Source organism: Myripristis murdjan, chromosome 10 (genome assembly GCF_902150065.1).
Source record: "Myripristis murdjan chromosome 10, fMyrMur1.1, whole genome shotgun sequence".
Taxonomy (NCBI): domain Eukaryota; kingdom Metazoa; phylum Chordata; class Actinopteri; order Holocentriformes; family Holocentridae; genus Myripristis; species Myripristis murdjan.
The window spans coordinates 18179106-18197087 of NC_043989.1; the positions used below are offsets into that span (position 1 = coordinate 18179106).

Genomic DNA, 17982 nt, shown 5'->3' on the forward strand with positions numbered 1-17982 from the left:
GATCAGGGGTTACTGTTTGTGCTGTGTGAGTTGGCACAGTGTCCTCTCCAGTGTGTCATTTTGACAATTGTCTGCTCTGTCACAGAAACCTGCTAATGTCACCGTAATGAAGAATGTGGCAGTGTGTAGAGACGGAACTTTTTTTTTTCTTTAGGCCAATACCAATATGTGATATCACTCTACCCTTAATGGTCTGTACCAATATCAACATCGATGAGCATTTCTGTAAGAATCAGAGTGCAAACATGTGCAAAACAAGTTAAGCTTTTCAGATAGGCCTGTCTTAAGATAAAAGACCATGTTAGATTTACTCTGCTGCAAATTTTACAATTGTATTAAACAACACACTCAAAAATTGGCTGATATCAGCCAGTATCAGTCCATCCCTAGTAGAGTGTTAATGTAGGGGGAGAGTGGGGCCCAACAAAAATACTCAAGGGCAAATTGCTATTATGTTATAACCGTGTCCTCCACTCCACTATTAAAAGAAATAGTGGGCACACAGTACATGGCTTACATTTATGAATTACAATATTTTCAGGAAGACATTCCAATTCCTTTCTGGACCTGAACACTGCAGTCATGTATTTTTCAGGGCCATAGGTAAGCTGCTTACCTCCACCTCTAGAAGCTGGACCAGAGAGTGGGGGATAATTCAATAAGTGCAGCTCTCAGAACGATCATACCTTCCGGTATTTCCCCCCTGCAAAGCCACGGCACAGACTGAAATCTACAGTGACAAAGTGGACAGCTGTTGACTGGCGACACAGCAGTGAGGACAGTACGGTCCTAGTGCCCGAAACTCATCCTGGAGCTCCGACTCATCGGAGTGACAGGCCTCAGGAGCAGAGGATCAACAGAGGAGGGAGAAGGGATGGAAACATTAATGTATCATTCATCAGAGCTCCGCACCCTGCCTCTACTGCGGTATGAAAACATAACTGTAATGAAAATCCTATCGATTGGAGTCGCTTCCTTTTAGACAAATTGCACTCTTTTCTCTGCCTCTCAACTGTTTGGAAGGCAAAGGCTGTAAAAAGCAAACATGAAACCACCAGAGACATGATCGCCAGTGCTTCATCATGACAAGGGAACCTCAGCTAACTTAACGACTGTGCTTTTGTAAAACTTAGAAGGCAAAGATTTTCCTAAGCAGACTGGACCACTGGAAAACAGTCAATAAAAAGCTGTGTTCAGTGAGTCTATTGGCAAATCTAATTTATACTGACAGATTATAGCAAAAATATTCATTATAAAAGGCAAGATGACAGTTAATTTTCCATTAAAGGAAACTACCAGCATGTTTCAAATAGGATTTGAAATGTTGTTCTTTTATCCTATGACAGTTTGCTCTGTTTAAGTGAAAATTCATTGTCACCAGCGAATAGAATCAAGACTGCCCCCCTCCCATTCACCCACACCCATCCACCCGTCCTCCTAATTCTGCAGGCAAGGGGCGGCCTTGTGGTGAGAGAGATGATCCCTGCTTTGATCTACCACCAGCCACTGTGTCCCTCTCTGGCAAAGTGTCCTTGATCAAGTCAAGACACGGCTCCAGGGAAGCGGCTCCTGGCTGCCCCTGTGTGCTAAGCCCTTTGTTGCAATGCAAACATGCAGTGCATGTGTCAGAAAAATATGCAAAGAAACAAATTGCTCCATAACACTATGTGCAGGATGGCAGCTGAATGCTCCAAATTCTTTTCACAATCCTGAAATTGCTGGCTCCCTTGGTTAGCCCTCGCAGACCTAAGAAGCATCGAGATGGAAATCACTGGAAATTATCTCTGACATCATCGGCGCTATCAATTGTCATTAAACAAAAGGACATGGGGAAAGAAAACTATTTTAGAGGGCTGGAACACAGCCAGATATGTGGTCCCACAGGAGGCTATGGAGAGCTAACATGCATGAAGTGATGAGACAGACACCGAGTATGGATAACCATCTTCCCCATGTGCAGTCCTCCTGCATTTCTAAATTAAAGATAGGGAGATAGCATTGCAACAATCGCTGTGTGGAATCTTCATTCTCTGGTGAGGTAATGGGACTTGGAGAAAATAGATCAGTCCAGCATCTCAGGGGTCAAGGGTTTATTTAATGAAGTTATATCACTGATGTCTACTCCTCTCTGTTATTATCAGCAGGTCATGTTCATATGGAGGGGGGCAGTTGTTGTCATGTTAAGGTAAACAAACAGCATATTGTGAAAAAGCTGCTTTCATTACCACTCGTTCCTAATGATGAGATCCAAGGTTTGATTCTGTTATGCTTTGGTCTCTGTAAATCTGAAAAATCATTTCAGATGTTAGATAAACTGGAGGCACAGACTGTATAAAAATGCATGATTATAGAAAAAAGGTCCAAATATTCCATCTGAAGCAGAAGATTTTCTGCACCATCAGGTACATCCATACCCTGATTAACATGATTGGGCCAATAAATATGAATTTATGCCAAAATAAAAAGGCTTTTTTTAACCAATCAACTCCTCGTGTTAAGGAGCAGTTTTCCCAGTATAAAGATGTTGCACCATGTACTATTGAGAATATTAGATGTCAATTGTCAAATTGCAGGAATACGGCGCTGCAACTCCAGTATAAGACACTGTCTCATCTGTTGTTTGGTAAAACAGTTAACGGAGGATTCCAGTTTATTAATGTGTTGGAATTTAAACCAGTGTGCTTTACAACAGACTTGGCAAACCGAAGTGAAAAACCCAACTCGATAACCTCCATTTCTACCGCTGTGCTACCAAATGCTCATGCTGAATAACAAGTTGTGTGACTGTGGTGGTGTGTGGGTGGGGACTGTCTGAACAATCCTGGTTCTTTCCACATATCACAAACACAACTTTTAAGGTTGTTTTCAACTTCAAATACAGACAGTTTAAGTGTAGAGGACAATGGCATCTTCTCTGGATGACTGAGCAAACACTGAGCAACAGTGGAGCACAATACATGGCGCTGGTGACGGGTTTTCCATAAGAAATGAAAAATGATAATGATGAACACCAGCTAGACAGAGTGTTACACGTGTGTGTGTGTTTGGGGGGGTATCTTGAAAGGCAGCCCAATAAAGCCATCAGTAAAAAAAAAAAAAAAAAAAAAAAAAAAAATGAGGATAAACTGAAACAGGAGCTTTGACTGCAATAACCCGACATGTAGGGGAATTAGCCAGGGTATTACAGCTAAACCTGTGGGACTCGGCAGCTACCGTAGGGAACGTTAGACACATGGGCCAGCATACATGCTGTGACCCAGGAAATAGGGATGATGAGGGGATAATACCACTCTGGCTTTGAAGAGAAGCAGGTCTCTGTCGAGGGCAAAACATTTCATACTGAAAGACACTGCAGCTAAAGAAGTAATCTTACCATTTCCTGGCACTTTGCCTAAATCCCAACCTAAAATTTGATTTGCTTACATCAAACGAATGTTTTCTTTTTTAATATGTTGCTGCATGGGTTTTTGATGAAATATCATTGAATTATTTAAGCAACTGCTTTTAATTATTAGTTATTTCTGTCAGGATCATTAGCAGCTCTCGCCAGAGAGGGCCTCTTTTTCTTGACATTGGGTGTGCTTGCACTTCCAAGCTTCTGTTATGATTCCAAGTGTCATGGAGACGGAAATACGGTGTGACATCACTGATGCCAAGCGCTGCTTTCCAAAAACGCTTTACAGAAATATGGCACATGCAGCGTTCTGATTCTCAATCTTTCACACAAAATAACAGCCAAGGCTTAAATTAACAAAGTGAAAAAATATTTACACTCAAAATAAGAGTCAACCTCGCACAAAACAATGTTAGTTTACCAAAGACACTAGAAAGATCTTGATTTCAACTAAGAATACTTTCTGCAGAAGTTGACAATTGAAATGACCAATTACTATCAATCATTATCCCCCTGTTAGTTTAAGGCCATATATGCTGCTCAATTAATGAGAAAGAACAGTAATGAAGCAGTTTTAGCAAATGAGCTTGTCTTTTAATCCAATTAGCTTTGGATGTCACAGCCAATGAAAATACTGAAACATCATTAGTATTGCTAGAAAAAGACAGAGGACCACCGAGGTAATAAAATACTCAGTTTTTGATGATATTTTAGATCATGGATTCATAATTAGCCCCTGTGGTTTTGGAATTTATGATATTATGCTTCTATTGTTTTGGGTGTTGCACTATAGGCATGGGATCTGGTGCAAGAGGCATTCAGGCTACTTCCTACTGACTCTGTGACTTGTAAATATTCTCCTACTGTTGAACCCAGATATTTTACTGTTGGCAGCAATACAAAAAACTGCCACTGCAGATTGATTACCGAGCAGGATAATGCAAATATGCACATAATAAAAATTAATTCAAAATGAGAAAATGATTATCAAGAAGAAATATTCAGCTCATTGAACTGAATTTGTTTATTTGCATATAGCCACAGGAAAATTACAAATTATTCTTCCTAACATTTCATTTTGTTGTTATTCTGCATACGCTTTGTTGTGTTAACACGCTCACCTTTTGGATTTCACCTTATGAATAAAACAACACCGAAAATGGGCAGCGTAACACACTAGGTATTTGATTTCCCCCAGCTTAACCTAGCTTAGCTCTGACAGGCTTTAATGGCCAAATACATGGAAGAATTGACCTTGTGTGTGTATTTGTGTGTGCGTGGATGTGTGCATTTGCAGCGCTATTCATTTTGACACTTTTTTTTTTTTTGGGTTGCAGGAACCGCCAGCTTAGCTTCAAGCACATCATCCTTATAATTGTTCCTTGGTTCATATCTGTCATGACTCTTCTATAGGTCCACAGCCACTGTCACAAATCTGTCTGGGAACACAAACCAAAGCCTGCAGTCCTAATGGGGTGGCTCTATTTTTTCCTCAGTATCTCTCATACAACCAGCCTTTGTTCCTCATAGCACAATCTGGAGACGCCATTAGTGGGGAGGGAGACAGTGATGTTTAGTGACAAGCCAACGACGTCCCTGGTCAAGAGAGTGCCCTGGAGTCATAAGAGTGTCACACACACCCCTCTGCTGTGACTGAATGCAGCCTTGGCTCCCCGGTCCACCTTTGTTCTTGCTATCTCAAAAGCAAGGAGCTAATTGTGTGACAGGGGTCGCGGTTTGGAGCAGCCACGACAGCCTGAGTCGTGCCACTGCGTAAAGCTGCCAACCTCTCTTGTCAAACATACTGCAGGAGAATCAGACAGAAAGGGAAAAAAAAAATTAGATGAGAGGGGGAGGCACTCTCATTTTGCTGCAAGTGGCAGTTTTTGTCTTTTTGTTCTGTTCACGACTATTGTCATCAAATTTAGGGCTGAGCTCAAAAACATGCAGAAATTCTGCAGTCGTGTAGTGGCTGGGTAGAATGATAAGAGAGGAGCTACATGGCCTGTGTGGAGCTGATAACTCAACTCAGCATAAATCAAACACCTTCTGGCCATTCAAATAATTTGTACAGTTTGGCATCATATGGTGAGAAGGGGTTGAAGAATTGGGAGTGAGAACGTATCATGCCTCAGTGCCCCAAAATGAAATACTGCGGACTTGTCAAATTATGTCCTCCAAGCTAAATGCTTATGCAGTGCAACTTCTTTCATCAAACATGCTAAATAATGCTAAAACGTTAAAATGAGCTGAACAATTATTTCCTCTATCGTTTATGGGGAGACCTCCGTAAATGTCCTTCAGTGACACGTTCTATTACTGGCCTGTGGTTATTTGACATAGCCAGACAAGCAGTTAATCAGCTTGTGGTTCATTTGTGGATAGCATCATGTGGAGAAAATACCACAACCCACTCTATAGGCAGTTAATGGGTTTACTTGGCTGCTTCATACTTGTGGGACCACGGGCCCCACTGTTTGCTTTAGGCTCTGGCAACTTCCACTAGGCTGTGGAAGCTCCATGCATCAGTGCTGGCTTAACACTCTCCAAAATGGCAGTCAGTTACAGAGGGTGGGCAGGGATAAAGTGTTAGATTTTATGTATAAGGGGGGAAAAAAGTCAACACCATAAATCTTTAACATAGTTTGCTATTTAGCTCAGCAGTGGCCATGCATTTTAAGATGACTTCTTTCTATAACTACATCGCAGGAGGTGTGGTTTTACACGTACACAGTAAAAGTGACACAGAAGAGAAGACAAATCATGTCTCCAAATGCTCTGCTGTCAGCTTCTCAGCCTCCTCTACTCTAATGAGTCGAGATGGGTAATGTATGCCATTGATTAAGATAATGGAATCTGAAAGGTAAGGCATGCTCGTTATAAGGAACGCTGAAGCCTGCCGAGGCAAAAGAAAAGGGCCTTTGCGAGATCTAACACGAGTTATCCAAGTAAGAAAGTCCTTTTTTTAAACACAGGACTGGTTTATTTCACAATTTCGTCTTGATCCTTTGAACATGAGTGGGACAAATCCTCTCTTACAAATCTGGACAGGGACTTGAAGACTTTTGTAGTAGAGAGCACAAAGATAAAAGAGACATTTTTTTCCTAGCAAATGATCTTCTTAAAATGATTACTCCATTCTTGTGTGTAAAGGCTTAAGGTAACAGTTCCAAAAAAAAAAAAAAAGGAAAAAAAAAAACTTAAGGCAAAAGAAGAACAATGACATTTTAAACAATGATGATCTGAGTCAGCCAGTAAAGCTATTATTTAATCATTATTACAGTGAAAATGGCAGAGTGAAGCCATATGCAAAGCATGTTGTAGACCAAGAAATTAGAAAATAAGCCAAATTACATTTGGCTTTGTGATGATTCAACTTGAGACCAAACTGCCCAGGTTTTCAGCCAGTTAATTTAAAACCAGAAAAACATGATTTAAACAGCTAAATGTGGAATGTCACTGTAGCGCTGTGCCTCACACAGCGCCAGGGTGATTCAGGGATAAGGTTTGATGTCTGATTCTGAAAATTCATGTGAGGTAAAGAAAATAAGATGATTCACAAGAAAGCTTTCAACAGAGGGAAAACAGCATCAATAGAAAAGGTCATGCAGCCACACACACAGTCAAATACGTGGTAACTTTAAGTTTAAAGGCTGATGAATATCCACACAACAGTCAACATCTCGCACTGTTGAGTTTCGCATACACTTTTAAAGATATTGATCCAAGAGCTTTGGGTCCAACAGTTTGTGCATGTGTGTAAGTGTGAGAGAGTGTGTGTGTGTGTGTGTGTGTGTGTGTGTGTGTGTGTGTCCCTGATGGAAATACTCCAGTGAAAATGAAGGAATTTTTAGGTTCAGTAGCTTGTGGGCTCTGACTTGTCTGACTGTACAGAATAAGGCTGAATTTTTTTTTTTTTTTTTCCTTTTTGATTACTCACAGGCTTTGAACACAATGGCACATTTTTCAAATCCTGACTGATTCGGAAAATCATTTCATCACACACATAACAATGGATTTCACAATGTTTTTTTTTTTTTTGCCTGTCAGTCATAAATATGCCCACGCTAAGTGTTTAAGTTAGTGCAGGATATCACACACCTGATGATATAACTGAAATTATCCTACTGACTCCTCCTTGTCACTAATGCCAGGTCCTCTAATCCAATACGGCACCAATCAAAACAATAATGGAGGCGGACAGCGATACTCAGCTCCCTCCATTTCCCCTTTCTGTTGCCTGTGGCTCTCAATGCCAAGTCCTCTTTGGATGAATTTGTGATCTCCACTATGAGATTCAGGACCAGTGTATAAGTCTAAACATAAATATGAAATGTGTCTAATATTCCCACACCACTCAGGTCAGTCTGAGTGGTTAAAATCGAATTTGGAAACCCCCGAAACTACCAAATAACATTTATCCCTGCATCATAGCTACCAAAGGCCCCATTTGGGATTCCCCATCTGATTAGATTGGCAAATCTAGAGTAAATCTGCCCAACTATCTTCTAGCCAAAGAGTGATGTGACACTCAATAATGAGTTGTTCATTTTCAATTTTCGAAATAATTTTCAACTGAATCGGGAGTGACAATTTGCTATGCTGACCTAACCTATAAATGAAAGATTAATCATGTCAGTGGCTTTGTTAACAATATGATGCCATTTGAACACTGTCGGAGCCCAGCATGTCAGCCGCTTCTAGAAACCGGACATCACTTGGTCGCTTTAATTAAATAACGGCTACATAAAACAAATAACTCTTTATATTCTTCTTTATTGGCCACCAGATGCCTTCCCTTCCCACCTGCATGTTGAACAACTGAATGAAATGGACGAGATGAATCGAAAGCTTTGTTGTTCCTACAAAATGAGTCCAAACGGCGCCAACTCCCGAAACAAGCAACAACAAAATTCCAATCAATAATATGTAAAGCCCTTAAAAGTCTGTGTACAGAGACAAATGGTATACCAGAAAAAAAAAAACCACAACATTATTCAGTACGCAATTAAACTCAAGCAAGTAGGTAGCATCTGTTAAATGAGAGTGGAAGCACAACAATACAGACATCACGCAGTCTTCTAGACAGGAGCAACTGGAGTATTGGCAAGAATTGCCATCGTATCAGCGTTGCACACAGAAGAAATTTCGTCCATCCATCCATTTTTCATACCTGCTTATTCCTATTTTTCCTATTGTCAATCAAGCGCACCCAACAGACCTAACCCAAAGTCTGTGGTGCGCCATGTATGGGTGGATGGGAGGACTAAACGACACAAACTGAACATTTACATGCCTCTTTAACATTCATCGCAATTGTGCAATCAGTCAGAAGAGCCATTTAAAGCAGCTTCTTCCTGTTTGCTCTCAGTGATTCAAAAATATACAGATTTTAATCTCACAAAGGGTTAAGCAGCCTCCTTATGGCTCTCGGTCAGGCATGTTTTATCACCTTTAAATACTTAAAATAAGATATCAAGGTAACACATCATTTTAGTGGGCTGTGAGGTTCATGGTAAGTAGGTGATAATTAGCAAGTAACAGTAATTAATGCAAGTGTATTTGAAATTGCACATTTAAAGGCAGACTTAAGATTTCATGATATTCTAGATATTCCATGACCAGCGGCAGCCCTGGTTTTATTTTTATGATCTAATGGATTTGAAATATACATGAGTTTGGTGACAAACTCATTCTGGATGAAATTCAGGTGTAATTTCAAAGTAATTTTGAATACATTGCTTGCTAATTATCACCTACTTACCATGAAATTTGCAGCCCACTGAAATGAAGTGTTACCGATCTCACAATTGGATTTGGTGAGTTAAAAGTTGGCACGGCACAGAGGCTCAGTGATTAGCCCCGTCACCTCACACCAAGAAAGTCCTGGGTACGAGTCTCATTCCTGGTCCTTTTCTGTGTGGACATTAATGGATGGAGGGGAATAAAAGGTGACAGGCTACTGGTCTGATTCACTCCGTTCACTTGGAGAGAATGTATCACAGGACTGCAAAAATTCTGGCATATTAAGGTTGCGTTTTTTTTGTTCCTTTTTTTTCTAATCAGAAAACAATACCTCACAGAACATCACTTAACGGCGAATGCCATCCATTTTCAGTCATAAAATGTGTCTTTGTCTACACTTTCGGAGAGTACTGCAATTACAAGCAAAAGGTTTCAGTTGGTTCCTTTCACCATTCCATATACTATTCATTTGAATACTGGCTTGACATTTCTAAATCTTTTTCTGGGAATTCAAATTCAGGAAGCCAGTGTGTGAGTATTTTTCTGAGTATAAATTCCAGTATTCAAGTGTTTTGCTACAGAAACGCCTTCATACACAGCGCTAATTAATTGTCCATGCTGCAATACCCACACAAGTGTTGTGAATGTTCCCTAATGCAGATCAATATGTCATATGCTGTTTAGAAGACATATTTAGAAGCTGAGACACGATCATATGTGTCTCTTTCTCAAGTATCAGTGAATAATCTAAGTAATGTCTTGGATATTCTACCTGAAAGTGAGCATTGCTCAGTTGTGGATAATTAACCAGCTGTGAAAAGAATGATAAATGCATTATATACAGGGGAGCTGTTCCACACTCATCCTTTGAAATTCAAACACTGGCGACAAGACACTGCAGGTGTGAAATCACTTTGCCTGCTTTGATTTAACATGAACGTATTGTCAATGGACATTTAAATCCATAGACGCCATAAGCAAATGCAAGTCACGCTGCAAAAGGGGAGCAACTAGCCCCAATGCTAGCCATGTTGTCATGATTAATTCTACTGGAGTAAGGACTTGAATGTGTTTCCGTGAGCCTAGCGTTCCTGATGGCCTTGCCAAGAAAACCTGCTGCTTTGCTTTAAGCTTTGAATCTGTAATGTTCAGACCCCATTTCCCACTCTGAAAGGGTTTGTGTGGGGAAAACAAAACAGAGGGGCCTATATAGAGCAGGAAGGCTGCTCTTTCACAGCTACATATTTTGGGTGGGTGATAAATGGTTCATGTTTTGTGGGACTCAACTTGCAGGGCTTAAGATTAGAATAACATTGTGGATCATCACACAAGTGAAACGCGACAACTTCGACCGAGAGACGGCACTTGCGCTAAGCCATATTACAAGCTCAGAGCTCTGTCTTTTACACAGACCTATAAGCAAAGAGAGCAACCCAAAGGTCATACAATTGACATTAATAATGTTGTATCAATACTGAATTATTAACAAGCTTGCTGCTAAACCCTGCATATTCTAACCCTACATCACACAACATGCTGTCTGGGGCTGAATGCGCTCCGAGAGGCTCTGTTGACTCAGTTGAATTGCTTGCCTAAGGCATCAGTGCCTGGACACATACACATAATGAGGAAAGGTCACTGTGCCTCCTGTCTTGTCAACAAAATCACTTCAAGATGACAAATCCTGGCTCATTCGAAGCCAGACCTCCCTCAAATACCCTTGCCAATCAAGCACCAGCAGGGCCGTCTGGATAGCCTCAGGTGATTTCTAATTATGTTTTTACATGCATGCTAAATACAGGTAGGCATAACAATCTGCTATATATTTGTTTTGAGGTGCGTTTTCCTCTTCAAGGTTGAACATGCTGACAAAAGCAGGCTATCGTTCAGTGTGTGATGAATCTTCACACAAGTAAGCTGCTGAAATAAATTCAAATTCAGATAAGAAGATTTCTTCTTAAAAGGAAAAATCCGGCCTAAAACACATTTAACTCTATTTAAAAACTTAGACTGGCAATTTATAGTGTTTCTGGTGCTGTTTTGTTGTTTGACATTTATGTTAGAGGAAACAGGAAACAAAAGATAATAGGAAGGAATCGGAAGCAATAGGGAAAAACAATAATTCAGCAATCTAAAAGAGATGTGTTAGCTGCAAGGTTTCAATGTAAATTCCAAAAATAAATCAGCAATGGCTTCTTTGTAGTCCCATTGATTTGCAGCAATTTTAAACAACCTTACATGGAGAAATCTAACATAGATGAGGGAGAACGCACTTCTTTCTGCCATTAAGTTCCATTGAGTTTACCAGTGGAACAATACAATTACATCCTAAAACAACAAAATGGTCCCTGTTTTTAAAGAGTGTTCATATGTTTTAGTGTGCAGTTTTTCTATAATAATGATTTTCTTCTGAATGATTGAGTGAAATGGTTTCAGGGATTTTATTAAAATGATAAGGGCATTTCTAAGGTACTCTAATCAATTTTAGATACATTATTGACTGTGATCAAATATAGATATAGAATAAAATCTGACATGGTGGCAAATGTGCACTGTCAGTTCAAATCAAGTGACCTTGACATTCTTTCAAAGTTCCTCCATCAATGCAAGGCTCTCAGACTTTCCATCCAGTCCACTCTATGATGAAGTGGAAGTGGCTTTCACATCACTCCCTGGTGGCCTTACTAAGGAACTATTAATCTACAGCTCTCCATATTGCATTCAGATCCGCTTTCCTCAGCCGCCACCTGGCCTCAAGTAAAGGCCAGGAGAGGACCCAAAGGACTGGACACTCTTTTATTATGAGCTGCACCAAGACACCTCTGGGTTCCTAAGCACTTCCTATGACAGTGACTGATGGCCAATTAACCAGTTGGAGAAGAGTATTGATCACTTGGAGAACAGGAAGGACCTAGAAACATCTCCTAACACACAACATTTCTCACTGTACAAGGTGACACCAGCTGAGCAGGCAAACCAGTGTATCATGCATTTAAAAACACAATCAGCTTTCTCACACAGGCAGCCCAGATTAGCTTCATATCCACAAAAAAAAATGTCCACTAGGTGACACTAGGTTACGTGATAAATCAATCAAAGTGATTAATTTGGATTTATGTTTTAAATTGATGTAAAACAAGACCTGAGACATCAACAATTGAGATTTGGACTATGTGTAAGCTTTTAAAAGCAGCTCAGCACTCTGTCAAACAAGCCACACAAGATTCTCATTAAAAAAAAAAAAAATCAGAATTTGTAGAAAGTTTGAAAGAAAAAAAAAAATCAGATTTATTTTTAGCCATATCTCCCAGTTCACATGCCCCCCATCCCCCACCCCCACCCCCATCCATATAGCAATAGCATCCTTTCTCAATAAGTGAACAACACAGTAACAGGACCGTTACTATCTTCCTCAAATCTATATGCATACATAATATAAACTCAAAATTCGGCCCTCCTCAGTATGTTTGGATCGCAGGTTATGAAACTGCAGCAAAGTGCTTCGGGCAGCATATTACTGTTTTCTACTGAGATTGACTTCTGGACATCAACCTCAACCTCCACATGTTCCATGTTCTGTGCAGAGGTGAAATCTTCTCCCAGTGAGAAAATACAGCTGTGTTCAAGGTCAGGATTACGAGAGAGAGAGAAAGACAGGGGGAGAGAGAGGAAGAGAGACGGCCCATGGGAGAGAACATTCGATTAGTATCTCCAGGGAAAAACTCAGTTCAACAAGCTCATCCTGACTTCTCATTGGGTGCCCTCGGATATGAGGTTGGTTACGGACGCAGAATGGTTAGCAGCGACAGAAACCCAACAGCAGTGATGGAGGATTATCTCCCAAGTCCTGATACAATGTCAGATACTCTGTCCTCTATGAATTACGCCTCGGCTTCAGATTGAGAGACAGGCTAATCTCGTTGCACATCAAAAAGGTCAAAGGTTAATTTTACCCAACCTTGATGGACCAGGACAGATAGTGACTACAGAGCTTCACATTTCAGTCGGGAAAGAGCCCGGCTTCAACCCCTAAGCGATCTCACATAGACCTGAATCATAGAAATTGGGTAATTGAAACAAAAGGGCAGAGTTTGACAGAGATGTAGTGCCTTTGCAGGGCCTCTGCATGGACTGCAGAAAATAACACATAACTCCTCCCCTCTTCAAGGTTCATCTTCCACGTGTCCTCTCCAATGCCCGTGTCCTTCCTACGATCCTCAAGATTGCCATTTGCAAATGATAAGGAGAGGGTGGACACATATAGCTTTCTGGGAGATAAGGTGTGTGGAAATTTGTCAGCAAATGGAGCGTGCTCCTCCATTGTTTAAAGCTGACCTGTGTTGACACAAACTGTTTACCTTTTATTCATTTATGCTGAACTATTATCTCTGCCTCCATTAATCACAGTAAGTCTGACTGAAGAAATGAAATCTTGCAAAAACTTAAACAGTAAAAAAGGGAGGATATGCATACACTGAAAAATAAGCTAAGTAAGATAAGATAGGTAGTTTATTCATACAGCATTTTGTGATGAAGGTCTATGACCAACATGTTGTGTGAAAAGATTACTGGGAGCTTGTTTTTGCAGATCTTTGTTTACCCTCGACCTGAACTCAACTTGTGTAGAATGTGCACACTAATGTTTCATTTTTGGTCAGAAACTTACATAGTAAATAAACATCCATCTGCATTCTTTCAAACAGACAAATTAATTTGATGGGCAGTGAACGAAAGTGCAATATTATTTGATCGACACTGTGCTGAAAATAAGCAATTTTTCTGTCTTTTCATATCAACCAATTCAAATTTTGTAAGCTGTGCTTTCCTAAGTAGTGAAATGAGCTTCATTTTTTTGTCTCTTCTAAAGTGCATTTTCCCTTTTGCTTGATGCCTTCTGCACTTGTACATCATGCTAATTTATTGGATGGGTATCAGGGTTTGGGAAAATAAATAATCTTATGTTAAATTTTTTTCCCTCAGTGCATAAGTCTTCCCTTTGCATGTGCCATTTGAATTCATCTCTCACGACTGGAGGGAACAAAAACTCTTTTTGGTAGTAAATTATCACTGCCAAGTGAAAGACCATATCCCCGCAAATACATGGCCATCATTTGCCATGCATTAGCTATGGGACAGAAAAGAAGCGGTTTTAAATTCCTTTGACCAGAAGGCAATTTCCCCCAATAAATTATGTTAATTTCAGCTTTCTCTCTCCTTATCACATTCTTTAGTGAGTCAATGAGGGGAGACAAAACTGCTTGTGAGTGAGACAACCCTGGGATGATTCAAATTAGAATTATGAGAGACAAGACTAGCAACAGAATCCCTCATGTGACTGTACTCATGCAAGAGAAATGGGAACTCAAAAATAATAGTATTATGCAACAGCTTTCTTCTGCTTGTTGTAATGGCCGTCTCCTCGCATCATCACAAGGTTTACACCCTGTGGAAATTGCTCTGAGGTGATTGTTCACACAAGTAGGAAGTGGTCTGATACCAAATCCCATGCTCCCTTACTGATCCAGACAACAATTGCCTGGCAACGCTCTCACTGGGCAGAGGGAAAACAAAGGAAAATCCAGGATTTTTATCCTCTCTACATGGATTGCTGGTTTTTGATGATCTTCTCTTGACGAAGTACCAAAGCAGTAACAAACAGGCAGCTCTAACAAAAAAAAAAAAAAAGAATGAATGGATGAAACAGTAACAACCGCTAGGGATGAACAATCTAAACACAGAAAACACACATACGGCACAGATGCATGTATGCAAATCTTTGTGTAGGCATCCTCCTACACACAAATACACAACTATGCGGACAAACACATGCACTCAAAAGGTACAAATAGAGGAAGCATCAAGTGCTGAGCAGCCACAGCTGAAGTGGTATAGTTCTTTGTTCCTGAGGCTGAAAGCAAACCTACCCCCTCTGTCCGGCCCGTCAGATCACTCACAACAGTGAAAGGGAAAGTGCTCGACTAGCTCGAATCTGGATTGACAGGCCTACCTTTATTACTGGCTGAGTTATGTTTCCCTGCAAAAAAGACAAGTCGCCTTTTGATACTGACGAATGCAGAGTCAGCGCCTTCTCTCTCTACAGAGGATAGCTCCAGTGATCTCAGCTGAAACTGTCCCGGCCCTGATGTAGAAAGTATTGGCGCCTGCATTACCTTCCAATCCATTTCTGCAACTCACTCGATCCTATAAAGGCAGCCTGTAAGCTGTGTTGGGAGCCAATAAGCATGCTTGTACTCACTTAATACATGTTAGGGCACAGCACAGACTGCAACACAGAGAAAGGCTGTGCCCAAGAAATGTGCTACAGACGACAGGACAGGGGAGAGCCTAGCGGAAGTTGAGCATTTTGCATAAAACCCTGCAAACCAGTCAGGACACATCAGTTCCAACATGCATCATCACGTGTCTTGTAAATACCACCGCACTGCTATTTACTTTGCTTGAAATATGAGGTCCCTGGAGCATGACTGTTTATTTAATCTTAATATATTCATAATTATACACTAATTAATGCAAGAGAAAAGCCCTCTTAATTCATCATATCATGTATTTTCAGTGTCCCGAAGCAAGAGACATAATTACACAACTTTTAACATGTTTGCCTTCTGTCCACAGCAAGGTTAACAGTTGGGAAACAAGCACAAGGCAAATGAAGTGTGAAAATCCTGAAAAATGCTTTTTGGATACTCACCAGCCGTTCCCAGCTCAGTTGTATGGTGAGGACGATACTTAACATCCAAACAAATAAACACAGAAAGGCTTTCAAAGAATAGTTTGGTCTATGTCCAAGCTGAATGGGAAATCACTGATTTCACTTCATATCTTCATTATCTTATAATATTTTTAGGAAGATGGCAGGTATGACAGTAAAATGCTGGATTAATTTGGCATCCTTAACTAAGTATTTTACCTCTACCACTGTTAAATAACATTATTGTGATAAATATTTGATTTTGAAAAGGGGAAATACAAATGAAGGACATTTGCAACAGCTTTAAATCTCATCAGTCACAAGCAGATTATTTGTTGCTGCTGAGGCAAACATTTCTTCACTCTGAGTGATGCCTCTGTTTACCTGACCCTTTTGCTGATTGTTTTGTACATCAAAGCGCATTTGCATGCAGTCGGCAGCGTCTGGCCAACAGGCTACATCATAAAATGTAACTCATCAGTGCAAGTAGGTAGTCTCCCAACTCCGTAAAGCTGTCACCATACTGCAAATGCAGCAGGAATGACTCCCCAGCACAGAGAAACGTGGAGTTGAATGAGCCTCTTTACAGCCGGTGGAGCATCCCGGCTGGACGGATGAATACAGGCTCTAAAATGTGCGGTTTGCTCTGTTCGGCAGTCACATAAATAATAACTAAATTATTAGCGCCGTGATATTTTGAATCGCCTATAATTAGGCTCACAAACTGAGCTGAATGTTGACTATATGACCGTGACTGGAGCGCAGTATTTACTGAGCCGAGCCTTTCACTGTTCCACTGCCCATCTGTTCAGGCATCTCTTACAGTGCGGGCTGGCTCTTATTCCCTTCATGCAGGTGTAGCCCTAACTTCCCATCCACTCACAACTAGCGATGACACCCATGCAACAACAGCTCCACACACACACACACCGCTCCGCAAAATATTATTAGGAGCATTACAAAGCTGGCCGTAACGCCTGTATCGTGTTCAGGCTTAGTGCAATGTGCTTGAACTTAACCTCGCACACTGTAGGCAGCAAAGCCTCTTCTGTGTAACCTTGGCGGCTAATTGATGACTGTTAATGCTAGCAAATTACAGAACAATGACGGCTGCCTGTATCTTGTTACGCACGGATACAGTATTTCAAGACCATCTGATATTTAACTTGTCACATGCCTTCTTGCGCGTAGCCTACTTACCGCTCCAGAACAGACCTACATCTTCACAGAAAAGACGTACGCATAATATAAAATAACTCACCGATGCAGGTGAACCCTGCGAAGACGAGCCAGAGCATGACGAGCGTGGCGCTGAATCTACAGCGGACAAAGGGGCCCAGAAGTAAGGGCATCATCATCTTTTTTTATCACCGAAGTTTGAAAAGGCAGAGAGGAGAGAGGAAACACTGACAGATTGGGCAGTTTAGGGTCCGATGAGTGTCCTCTGTAGCACTTAACGCCGTTTCACAACGCCCAAGTCTTTTCCTCAGCACATATCCTCCTGCCGTAGCGTGGCCATCAGTATCCCAGTCGTGCGTCTTCGTTGCTCAGAACAACGCATCACAGGTGTGGTAAATAAACTGCCGCCTCGCTCGGTTTGCTGTATCTTTCCAAAGCTGCTATCCGCTCACAACTCTCTCTCTCTCTTTCTCTCTCTCTTTTCCTCTCTTTCACTCGCACGGCCAGCGAGACAGGCAGTTTCAGCTTTTCTCGCCTCTTTACAGTCTTCCCGCGAAAGAATACCTTCTCCAAATGCGAATATTGTACGAACTGGCATCAGAGAGAGAACATCTGCTTGCACAGCAATGCTGGAGTGATGAGAGTCAGGCAGAGAAGGTACGGCGCGATGAGCGGAGCACCAAAACCAGGAGCGGACTCTGCGTCCTCGGCCGGAATGGAGCGTCCTAAGCGCATCCTACTATTATATCCCTTTTCTCTTTGGAAAATATTTACATATCTTGAATAAACATAACTAACCATCTCATTTGTTGGTATTGCGCAGCAGAATGGAAAATTATTTCATCCATATTCTTTCAAGTTTTTCCGAGTGTGCACTTTTCATATTATCTGCATAAAATGAAAATGATGGATATGTCATTCAATCCTGTAGGAGAGGAATCAGATCGGCGCTTTC

The 17982-nt window shown here is 41.0% G+C and overlaps 1 protein-coding gene across 4 annotated transcripts in view; it reads right to left on the reverse strand.

Moving 5' to 3' along the window:
* Positions 1 to 17648, reverse strand: part of unc5a (unc-5 netrin receptor A) — a 131975-nt gene extending 114327 nt beyond the window's left edge. For all 4 annotated transcript variants that reach the window (XM_030062535.1, XM_030062534.1, XM_030062533.1 and 1 more), the window contains exon 1: positions 17110 to 17648. In XM_030062535.1, the coding sequence (XP_029918395.1) occupies positions 17110 to 17206 (97 nt within the window). In that variant the 5' untranslated portion in view covers positions 17207 to 17648. The remainder of the gene's footprint in view (positions 1 to 17109) is intronic.
* Between the last annotated feature and the right edge of the window lie 334 nt (positions 17649 to 17982).